General features: G+C 50.7%; 1 protein-coding gene across 3 annotated transcripts in view; it reads left to right on the top strand.

Moving 5' to 3' along the window:
• Positions 1-445: 445 nt before the first annotated feature.
• The window catches only part of KIF3C (kinesin family member 3C), a 34,343-nt gene continuing 22,906 nt past the window's right edge, over positions 446-11,882 (top strand). For all 3 annotated transcript variants that reach the window (XM_063078535.1, XM_063078534.1, XM_063078536.1), the window contains exon 1: positions 446-2,756. In XM_063078535.1, coding sequence (XP_062934605.1) covers positions 1,218-2,756 — 1,539 coding nt within the window. In that variant the 5' untranslated portion in view covers positions 446-1,217. The remainder of the gene's footprint in view (positions 2,757-11,882) is intronic.

Raw genomic sequence — 11,882 nt, 5'->3', positions numbered from 1 at the left:
AGGGAGCCAAGGTACTCGTGCGGACATGAGGTGAGGAGAGAACCGGATAGAAGGTGGTTCCAGCAGAGAGAAGAGGAAAGCCAGAGGTAAACCAGGGTAGGGAGAGGAAAGGACAGAGTCAAGAAACATTTAGGAGTTAGGCTCCAGGAGGCCTGGCGACACCCTGAAGGGGAAGGGTGATCTGTACCCATGAGCAGTGGGGACACCGAGGACGGTGGCTGTGGGTGGCGCAACCTCAGCAGTTCCTCGTGGGGTTACCCGCCGGAGAGGGCGGGGCCGCCGGATGGAGGACTGGAGAGGGCACCAGCAACCTGCCAGAACCCGCTTAACAAAGGCAGGACTACAAGTCCCGGCATGCTCGGGCTCGATGGGGTGACGGCGGGCGGTGGCTGCGCTGCACCCGACTGGTGGGCGCGGGACCTGGGTCGGCACCGGAGCCTGTCATCCCGGACCGGGCGGGGGTGCGAGCACGCGATGCACCCGTGTCCCCCGCACTCGGGCCGCGCCGGGCTCGCGTCTCCCGCCCCGCGGCCCCGCCCCTTGCCCCACCCCAGCCGGGAGACTTAGCTGGGGCCGCAGCGCGGCGGCAACATCACTCTCGCCGCCGCTGCTCCGCCCCATCCCCTTCTGTTTTTCTCTCATTCTCCGGTGGTGGCGGCGGAGAAGGCGGAGGCAGAGGCAGCAGCAGCCGCGCTGGCTGCAATGAATGATCCCCCATCTGTGGGCGAGGACTCCAGGTGAGCCTCTGCCGTCGGGAGGGCCGGGACCCCGGCCGCCCAGGACCGGCAGCCCCACGTATGGATCCCTAGAGGAAGGAGCAGGAGGAGGAGAAGACAGCTCTGCCGCCCACCCCCATCCCATTTTCCTCTTCCTTTATCTCATTGTTGCCGAAGCTGTTTACGGCAGCGCTCCCTCTGCCCCAACATGGGGCGGGCTCCGGGCACTGCCATTCGGTGGGCGCTGCTCCTGCGGCTGCCCGGGGATTCTCTCTAAGGCCACCTCCCCAGCCGGTGCAGCGAGGACCGGAGAGTGCTGGAGGCCCGGACTGCAGCAGCGGCGGGGCCACCTCCCAGCATCCCCACCCCAGGAGGCTGCATGCGGATTGAAGAGCGGAGCCTGGGGGCTGGGCCGGCCCCGCTGATTCCGACCTAGGGAGCAGCTCAGCAGGACCGCCAAGCTGTGGAAGGGGTGGGGGGCAGGAAGGACAGAGCAGCAAGATGGCCAGTAAGACCAAGGCCAGCGAGGCACTGAAGGTGGTGGCCCGATGCCGCCCCCTCAACAAGAAAGAGGAGGCTGCTGGTCACGAGCAGATCCTGACCATGGACGTGAAACTGGGCCAGGTGACCCTGCGGAACCCCCGCGCTGCCCCCGGGGAGCTACCCAAGACCTTCACCTTTGACGCCGTCTATGATGCCAGTTCCAAGCAAGCAGACCTGTATGATGAAACCGTGAGGCCCCTGATAGACTCCGTGCTTCAGGGTTTCAATGGCACAGTGTTTGCCTATGGCCAGACAGGCACTGGCAAGACCTACACCATGCAGGGGACCTGGGTGGAGCCGGAGCTGCGCGGGGTCATCCCCAACGCCTTTGAGCACATCTTCACCCACATCTCCCGCTCTCAGAACCAGCAGTACCTGGTCCGGGCCTCCTACTTGGAGATCTATCAGGAGGAGATTCGAGACCTGCTCTCCAAGGAACCTGGCAAAAGGCTAGAGCTGAAGGAGAACCCCGAAACAGGTGTCTACATCAAGGACCTCTCCTCCTTCGTCACCAAGAATGTCAAGGAGATCGAGCATGTGATGAACCTGGGGAACCAGGCTCGGGCCGTGGGCAGCACCCACATGAACGAGGTCAGCTCCCGCTCCCATGCCATATTTGTCATCACCGTGGAGTGCAGCGAGCATGGCTCTGATGGCCAGGACCACATCCGTGTGGGCAAGCTCAACCTGGTGGACCTGGCTGGCAGCGAGCGGCAGAACAAGGCAGGCCCCAACACAGCTGGAGGGACAGCCACACAGCCCACAGGTGGTGGCAGCGGTGGAGGCGGTGGCGGAGGTGGTGGAGAGAGGCCTAAGGAAGCCTCCAAAATCAACCTCTCGCTGTCTGCCCTGGGCAACGTCATTGCTGCTCTGGCGGGCAACAGGAGCACCCACATCCCCTACCGGGACTCCAAGCTGACCCGGCTGCTCCAGGACTCTCTGGGGGGGAACGCCAAGACCATCATGGTGGCTACCCTGGGGCCAGCTTCCCACAGCTACGACGAGAGCCTCTCCACCCTGCGCTTTGCCAACCGAGCCAAGAATATCAAGAACAAGCCCCGGGTGAACGAGGACCCCAAGGACACACTGCTGCGGGAATTCCAAGAGGAGATCGCCCGCCTGAAGGCCCAGCTGGAGAAGAGGGGGATGCTGGAGAAGCGGCCCCGGAGGAAGAGCAGCCGCAGGAAGAAGGCCGTATCAGCCCCGGCAGGGTACCCCGAGGGGCCAGTGATCGAGGCCTGGGTGGCCGAAGAGGAAGATGACAACAACAACAACCACCGCCCGCCTCAGCCCGTCCTGGAGTCAGCCTTGGAGAAGAACATGGAGAATTACCTGCAGGAGCAGAAGGAGCGGCTGGAGGAGGAGAAGGCGGCCATCCAGGACGACCGCAGCCTAGTGAGCGAGGAGAAGCAGAAGCTGCTGGAGGAGAAGGAGAAGATGCTGGAGGACCTGCGGCGGGAGCAGCAGGCCACGGAGCTGCTCGCGGCCAAGTACAAGGTAAGGGGCCCTTGAGAGGTCCCTGCAGGGATCTGGGCTGGCAGACTCTTCTCTGAGGGTCTGTGATGTGGCCTGAAGTGGGGTGTCCTCCCTCGGCACCACACACTGCCCTCCTGCCACATGTGTCCCTGGAGCAGCCAGGCAAATTGCTGTGATGCTGGCCTGCTAGGCACACACACACATGCGCGCGCACACTTGAAGCAAAGCGGGGGGTCTCTCAAGCCACTGAGTTTAGAGGGGTCTGGCCTGCTCCTGGTGGCCCCGGGATTGGTCTGGTCTGTGGGGTGGCTGGGCAGGACCTCAGCCTCTCGTGAGTGGGGTGCTCACTCCTGCATCGCCTCCTCCTCCCTGAGACTTTTTCTTTCTGCAGCATCTTCAAGCCTCACATCATTTTAATAATACCTGACATGTGGATAGCGCTTAACAGTTTACAAAATGCCCCACATGCATGACCTCATTTGATCCTTACAGGAGCCATCCAGGATAGTGGTTCTTAAATCCCCATTTTACAGGTGAGGAAGTAGGGCTCAGAGAAGTAACAGGACCAAGGTTCCATCCTACAAAGTGTCAGAGCTGAGCTGGAACCCACGGACCACGTGCTCTTCCTGGTCTCAGATGGCAAGGCGGGACCATGAGTGGATTCTGGTGGCTGTGAAAGTGGTCCACTGGACCTGGGCAGTACAGGATTCATTGTTTACTACCATTAGGAAGGCGATTCAGGGGGTCACGCCAGAGGAAGGGTGGAGAGAGCACCAGGCTCTATACCAGGGACCTGAAGTCTAGGCCTAGCTAATAGTCAGCTCATTGAGTGACCTTGTGTGAGTTGCTTCCCCCTTTCCTTAGGCCTCAGTTTATCTTTTGTAAAATAGAGGGTTGGCCTGAGTGGTCTGAGGCTCTACCTCTCTGACAATTCTATAACCAGTGTTAATCTGAGAAGCAAACCAGGTGGCCCCACACCCAGGCCTCATCCCAGTAACATCCAATTCCCCACTGCCTGAGAGATGTCAGGACCTCAGCATCGTTCCTGGGCTGTTCCCTTTCCTGTGGAGCCTCCAGGCCCTAAGTGGTGCTAAGCTACAGAGGCCCCGCCTCGCCAGTCACAGATCTGTTCAATTTCAACACTGCGGATGCAATAACTTAGTGTTCCAGGCATTTCCAGGTCTCTAGAGCCTTCAACACTGGGGGTTGAAGGAAGGACAAAGGGAACCATGAGTTTGCTGGGAAGAGTAAAATATTGCAATTTCTTATTCTTTCTCAGGAGTGTGGGCTGGGGAGCAGAGAAGCTCAGCCTACAGCCACTGGAAGAGTGACAGATAAGCTGTATGCCATTGTCTATATTATGGGGATGTGCTGCTACACCAGGGGCTCTGACCATACGTATTTAATTTTTAATTCACCTCTGTGAGCTCAGCAAGGCTCATGCTAAGCAGTTTCCTCAAGGAAGGGATCAGGGGCCTGGTGTCATTAGGGCTATCCTGGGAGAAGCAGGATGTTAAAGGCAGGGCAGTTAGACTCAGCCCTCTCTAGAAGGCAGGGAATCCAGGCAGTCTGATGTTTTCAACTGGAAATCTTACCTGGTCAATCTGTCATTGGTTTCACTACCAAGACCCTCTCCCCCTTAATGATGGGAGGCATCAGAGGCCAAGAGGGAAGGAGACCGGCAAAGCACACCTCAGCTGCCTGAGGAAATGGGCAGAAGGAATGGAGCAAAGGTCCCTGTTGTTGGAACTGACTGGCTCCCCTCAATAAGATTCTTGGACCTAAGGCAATGTGGGGCACAGATAATAGGACATCAAGAGATCAGGGCAGCAAATACCAGACTTCTTGCACCAGAGGTATAGCCCACACAATGCCACAGTCTTACTGCTGGCAGGGTCCTTGGAAAACTGAGGCCCGGATTTGCCCAGGGCCACAGAGGTGAGGTGAGGAGAGCATAGACTCTACACTCAGTCCAGCCTCTTTCCATTGCCCCAGAGTCCTGATGTTACCTGTGCTACTTGATAATCAGAGTAATGGATTCTTATACAGTACTCTGACATCTTAATCTCATTTAATCCTCCCAACAACCCTAAGAGATGGGCATTATTATTTCCATCTGACAGTTATGAAAACCAAGCCTGGAGAGGTGGAGTGACTCTCTTATCAGCCAGTGACCCTGGCTGATACATGGCAGAGTCAGGACTGGAACCCAGGTCCTCTGATGCCTCCCATCTGTACTCTTTCTTAGTCATCCCAGATTCCTCCATGTTTGCTCACTGTGTGACTCAGGGCAAAGACCTCTGCCTCTCTAGCCCTCGGGCTTCCATCCACCTGATGAAGAGGAGAAGCCTGACATAGCTCCCTGGGGAGTGGATGAAATGGTCATTATGTGTCAGGCTTTCAGATATAGGCAGAGGGGGAGGGGTACCTGGGAAATTCCAGGAGGAGAGTGGTTCTGTATCCTGTGACTTCTTGTCACACCCAGCCCAGGACAATCAGCAGCTCCCCAGGATGGGGAGCTTAGACAGAGGACCCAGCCTCTCACAGTCCCTAGGGCACCACCCAGTTCAGTGTTGGATGTTTCTAGGATGGTGGAAACAATTTGAGGGCTCTGAGGGATGCACAGGGTAAGGAGGAGCATGTTAGAGGTGACAGTCTCAGTCCTGCTTATTTCCCAGGTGGTGCTGAAGATTAAATGAGATCATTAGCATGAGGGCATTTGAAACAAGTTGAAAGCTCCAAATAAATGGAGGGCATTAGCAGCCACAGGGTGGCTTCTGTCTGCCAAGCAGGGGTCCAGTGATCTCCAGGACTGACATCTATGTTGTTAGCTTAACTCCTTCCTACCCTGCAATCCCAGCTGCCTTTGCCATAACTGTGTGGCCACCTGGAGTGGAGCCAGGCAGCAAAGGTCTAGGAGATCTCGTCAGGCAGGACCTTGGGTCTCTCCTAGAAATTAGTGGAGCTTTTGCTCCCCATCAGCAACTCACTCTGTCCCCACTCTCCAAGTGACAGCATCGGCTGCACTTCTCGCCTCCCCCTTCTCTTCCTCCAGTTCGCACCAGCCCCCAGGGGCAGCTAAGCAGTAGTCGCTGCAACCCAGTGCCCTCATTCACTGTCTCTGACTCATCTTCTAGTCTGGCTCACCTGCTCTCCCTGCCTGCCACCTCTGAGGCTCCCTGTCCTCTTTATTCTCCCCTCACTCTATCCAAACACCATGCCTCTCTCCTTGGAATCTCCTTTTACCTCTGCTTTCCCATTACCGTGGGTCTCAGGGCGTGTTAGGGTGTACAATGTGTGAGGGTTTGTGATGGTGATCAGCGCCCTGTTTATCATTAATCACTAGCGATCCATACTATGTAGTATCTCCAGGGGGTAAGGAGCTTGCTATCATACCAGGCCCGTGAGGTAGGAGGAATAGGTAACGTCACGGACCCACAGTGTGCAGTGAAAACTCAAATGTTTATGCTCAATGCACGTACTATGGTGAGAACTGGTGAATGCATGTAGTTTGCTTGGGAGAAGTCCCACCTTACCCAAATGTAATTATGTAAGAAATATTTTTAAATGACTGCTTTAAATTTAAAATTAATTTTTTTGAGGAGTTAATTTCCAAAACTTTGATTCTAGCTACTTAGAGGGAAAGGAGAGTGTTTGGGGGAGGCAAAGGCTGCAGATGACACAAAATGTGGGCTGGAACTGAAGCAAGGTAGACACAGCATTGGACATGATTGCCAATAAGTAGATCTGGAGGGAGAAGAGCAGAAGGGTCTTGGGTAGATCCCACTCTGTGGTAGGTGTAGGAAAGAGACCCTGCAGCAGCCCCAAAAGCCAGAGGGATGAGGTCACTGCAGAGAGCACAAAGTGCATTGAATTTTTACTGTCCCCTTTGTGGGTCCCTCATCTTCCTCCCACCTCTCAGCATGGGGATTAACCATAAATGGGGATGCAAGAGAGGGAGTTTCAAGTCTGAGAAACAACAGCAGTAGTAATAATAATGACATTTGTTGAACACTTGCTTTGTAGCAAGTGCTATACGGTATACAAATGATCTCATTTAATCGACATAAGCACCCTCCAAGAAAGGTGTTGTTATTGTAGCCATTTTATAGATGAGAAAACTGAGGCCTGTTAAGATTATGTAACTTTCCTAAGGCTGCATGGTTTGTATATGGCAGAACTATTTAAGTCCATGTTGGTTTGACACAAAATATGATGCTCTTTTACATCAGAAGAATTAGGAATATCAGCTTGGGAACTGGTTGCTGGGGAGATGGTGAAAAATGAGAGGAGCTGTTGTAGATGTGTTGAAGTTGAGGTGACAGAATCCAGTGGGTAGCTGGAGATGGATCAGTGGATTTGAGAAGGAAACACAGGCTAGAAATGGAGACTGAGGGTTTATCTTTAGAAGAGGACTGAGATGAGACCCGTAGCCCTCTGTTCTTGACACTCTCCCTCTGAGTTAGTGATTCCCAAATCGAGATCTACTGTCCTGGACTGTCTGCTGACCTTATTATATAGAACGTTGTGTTCAGGGCCTGGGCATCAGAGACAGGCAAGTCTGGGATTAGTGACTTGCTAGTTCTGAGACCTCGGAGCTCCAATTTCCTCATCTATAAAATGAGATAATAATAGTATATGTTATAGTGTTATAGTGCTATTAAAAGAATTAAATGAGATAATCAATGTATATCATTTTGCACAGTCCCTGGCACATAAGTGTTCACTAAATAATTGTGATTACTTTTATCTCCAACTGCCTAATGGATGTTTTCACTGGACCACCTTCCTGATATCAAAGCCCACCAGAATCTGGCTTCAATGTATTTCTTCAATCTTGCCTGCCCAAGCAAGTTACTCCAGTAGGAGAACCCCACAGCCAGCTGGTCTACCCCATCCTTTGAACCCAAAATGTTCTTCCCTGTCCTACTGCTAATTGTACTGTTTTTGTATCCCAGATTATCCCTGGTAACCAAGGAGTGGGAATTATGGAAGTAGGTTATGCTCAATATTAAGAACTTTTTTTACAGAATTGGGCTGCTTCAAGAAGTAATGGGTGAAGAAAAATCCAAATTAAAAAGAAAGAAAGAAGAAAATACAAAAAAAAAAAAAAAAAGTAGTAATAGGTAGCCTTGATTGTGATGATGGTTTCATGGGTGTATACTTATCCCCAAACTCATCAAGTTGTGTACATTAAATATGCACAGCTTTTTATGTCAATCATGCCTCAGTAAGTAATGCGCTTCCATCCTGGAAGTGTTCAAGGAGAGACTGAATGTCATGATGCCCCAAGGGACTGATGTATCAGAAAAGCCATTGAACTAGACGATCCTCAAAATCCCCTTCTCTTAAAAGTTCTTAATTGTTTAAAATAGCCTCTTTTTAGAGCAAAATACAAAAGGTTCCTTTCAACTTTTTGAAAATTAAGATCAGAGGATCTAAAATTTAATACAGTGTGAATTCAACCAATAATAAAAGATTTTTTCGGCTTTCTATCATGGTCAGTTAGAGAAGAGTCAAGGTAATGAGAAAGGGCTGGCTGGTTAGCTCAGCTGGGTTAGAGCGTAGTCTTATAACACCGAGGTCACAAGTTTGGACCCCCGTACTGGCCAGCTGCCCAGAAAAAAAAAAAACATAATGAGGAGAGAACATGGGAGAAAGGAGAGGAATTCAATAAATAGGGGAAAGAGAAATAGTGTCACAGAGGCAGGGAGCAAGAAGGAAAGTGGGTAAAGGGTGGACAGCAGGGTTTCTGGAGAGAAGAATCCCCAATTGGGAGAGAAAATGCTGTAGAAGAGACAGTTAAATATTTAGTATCATTCTGCTGTCCTGACTTTGATGTTAGATAGAGCCGTACCCAGTCTCCAGAGACTCCCCAATAATCTGGGGAGTGTCTACTTTCCCAAAGCTAGTCTGGTTCCATCTGCATGGCCCCGAGGACACCAGCCCCATGCCAGACACCTGGAGACTTACAGGGCTGGGTGATCAGGGGACTGTGTGCACCCCCACCCCTATCCCAGCTGAGTCCTCCATGATCAAACCCTTTCCAGAAGCCTGGAGGTAACAAGTGACCCATGTTACAGGCTGGATCTGGCATCTAGGTCAGAGTCCATGGCCTCTCAGTGTTGGTGGGAGCAGTGACTTTTACTCCTTCTCATCCCTGGGGGGTGTGGTCAGTTAACAGAATTGTCGTGTGCTGGGGACATTTTGTAACATAAAGATTTGACTAGCAGGAAGTACATAAGACTAATGCATTTCCATCAGAGATTCTGGGCTTCAAGTTATGGTGAGGCTCAGCAGGCCTTTTGGTCCAGTGTTAGGTTTCTCGTATTGTGTGTGGCTGGTGGAGTGTATCATATTGCCGTTGGTCATTTGCAGCCCCCAGACAGTACAAAACTGGATGAAGTGGCTGTGATAATGTTCCCATTGTGCTCTGAGGACTAGGAGGAAAGGCCTCAAATTCAGATAGAGAGGGACACTTTTCTCCTGCTTGTGCCCTCCCAGCCCCCTGTGTCTGGGCAGTCTAGGGCACCTCCTCTGGAGCTGCCAAACCAGGTGGCATGGCCGAGTGGATACAATAATGGTCCCTCTGCCCACAGATCCAGCCCTGCAGCTGGGGGGCTGTGCTAGGCAAACCCCTGTTCTCAGAGCTTATAGGGCATCTGCACTTGCAGTTTGGTATGTCTAGATTTTTAATATCCTGAGAAATTCCTGGGTATTAACTCCTGGTCAGACTAAAGATTACTTTCTAGGTGTCTCTCTTCCTCCCAGATGTACCCAACGGAAGAGTGCCAGGCCCTGGGCTGAGTTATTTCTATAGCACTAGGTAATGGACCTGCAGCCTTTCTCCTTTCTTCAGGTGGGTCAGCAGGAAAATAACAACAGTGATAGTTGTAGTGATGGTAGCTGTCACTTCTTCCTGCAGGCTTAATGCCAAGCGCTCTGATGTGGTCTTTGGGTACATTGTTTTATTTAAGCCTCTCAAGAGACCATGAAGTAGTACTATTTTAATCTCCATGTGACAAATGAGGATACTAAAGCACATTAAGAAATGAACAACCCAAGGTCTCATGCCTAGGGAGTGGTAGGGCCAGAACTGTGAGCCTGTGTCCACCTGACTCCTCAGCCCATGATCTTCACCTCCACACTGTAGTCCCAACTCAGAAAGGAAGGATTTATGCAGATCCCTGGCTAATAGGCCCCAGTGGGAACTCTTGTCTCCTGAGATGCTTAACTCATCTCTGTCCTTCCGTATGATGCAAATCCCCAGCCTCTGACCTCAGCCCAGCACCATTCATTCACGTAATCAACAAATCTGTTTGAATAATCATGGCCAAGAACGTAAATCTGTAGATATAATTAACTTCATCTTTAAATTCGTTAAATTTCTGGAAGGAATCACAAGAATTCACTAATAGTACTTATCTCTAGGGATTTTAATATGGAAGTGGACTTTTATTTTTCACTTTATACCTGTTTTACTTTATTTTTTTTACAACAAGCATATATTACTTTTTTTAATTAAACAAAAGCTAGTCTAAAATTTTTAAAGGAAAAAAAACCCTTTCTCGGGGTTCTATGGATTAAAAAAATAAGAGAAAAAATATGAAAGAAATGTGTTAACACCTGGTTGGAAGATTCACTTAAAGGTAATGGGTAATTGAGGGAAATCCAGGGTTGATAATAACACTCAAGTTTAGCCAGTTATTGGTCATCCTGTGACCTTGGACAAATCACTTCCTCTGCCAGGGGTTATGAGAAGTGATCAATAGATGATGCCTTGCTTTGTGTGCCATTTGCTGATTCACCCTGGAAACAGTGGGTCAGGAGCCCAGCGTCAGAGACCAGCCTGAATGAGGGACAGTGAGGGATAGAGGGGAGTGACCAAGTCTTGACTAGTAGTCTAGAGGCTGTGTGACCCAGGATGACCCACCTAACCTCTCTGGGCCCTGCACCTCACCTATAAAATGTGCTGTATACATCCTTAGGTTCATCTAGTTCTGACACAGTAGCTTTCTATAGTCTGCATTTGCATGTCTGGTGCTGGCGAAAAACCCTCTGGAAAGCCACAAATAAGCAACTTGATGTACGAGAGAAAGATGAAGGTAAAGCTCAACCTCAGGGGCTCATGGTTTTCTCACTAAAGTAGAAGGGCTGATTTTTTTTCTTCCTGCGTTCATCCAAGGTGGACTGAAGCATTTCTGGGCATTCTTACCTTATCCAGTGCAAGGCTGAGACTAGAGTCCAGCTCGCCTTATTCCCTGGCCTGTATTTTTCCTGATCTCTAATCCCTTCTCTCTTTTTTTTGGCAGCTGACTGGTAGGGGGATCTGAACCCTTGACCGTGGTGTTATAATACCGTGCTCTAAACAACTGAGTAACTGGCCAGCCCTGTCCTTTCTTCTTGATAAGAGAATTCCTAGCTCTTGAAACAGCCATCATTTATAGTGTGTTTTGAGCCATCCAAGGAGGAGACTGAGACTCAGTCTCCTGATTTACATCCTCAAGGGCAGAGAATCACTGAAAATAGCACTATTCATCTGAAAATAGCACTATTCATCTGCAAATAGCACTATTATCTGAAAGCTGCACTACTCATCCCCCCCACCCATTGTCTCTTTCATTTCTTCTTCCCTTACTGCTGCCTCCTGCAGATCTACAATCACAGCCACAAAAGGAGAGATAGGTCTGGGAAGGTAGGAGTAGCCGTATTTTCTAAGAGATGGAAGCAGGGTCTGTTGAGCTCGTTCTGTTTTGGTGGGTAGGTACCAATGCAGCACTGAAACAGCGTGTAACCTCTAACATGTGGTTGTACTTTACATTTACCAAGCACTTTCACATCCATTATCCAACTCACTCCTCTTACCCAAAGCCTGCAAGGTCGTGGGTATTCTCCCCCTTCTACAGATGAGGAAACTGAAAGCTGATGCCCTAGATTTAGTAGTGAAAAGGGTGGCAGAGTATGTACCAGGACTGAGGCACCCTTATTCACATGCCCAGCACTCTTTATATTTCATTTCACCACGGAACTTGTGAGACGGCTCTTCCCACAAGCATTCTAGCTTTTAGCCACTCTCGGATTCTAGTAACACTGACAACCTCCCCCCACAGCCCATGGTTACGAGCTCTAACCTGCTCATCTCAGAGG

The sequence above is a fragment of the Cynocephalus volans genome, chromosome 14 (genome assembly GCF_027409185.1).
Source record: "Cynocephalus volans isolate mCynVol1 chromosome 14, mCynVol1.pri, whole genome shotgun sequence".
NCBI classification, from domain to species: domain Eukaryota; kingdom Metazoa; phylum Chordata; class Mammalia; order Dermoptera; family Cynocephalidae; genus Cynocephalus; species Cynocephalus volans.
The sequence above is the reverse complement of the archived record's forward strand: the minus strand, read 5'-3'. Positions and strand labels throughout refer to the sequence as shown.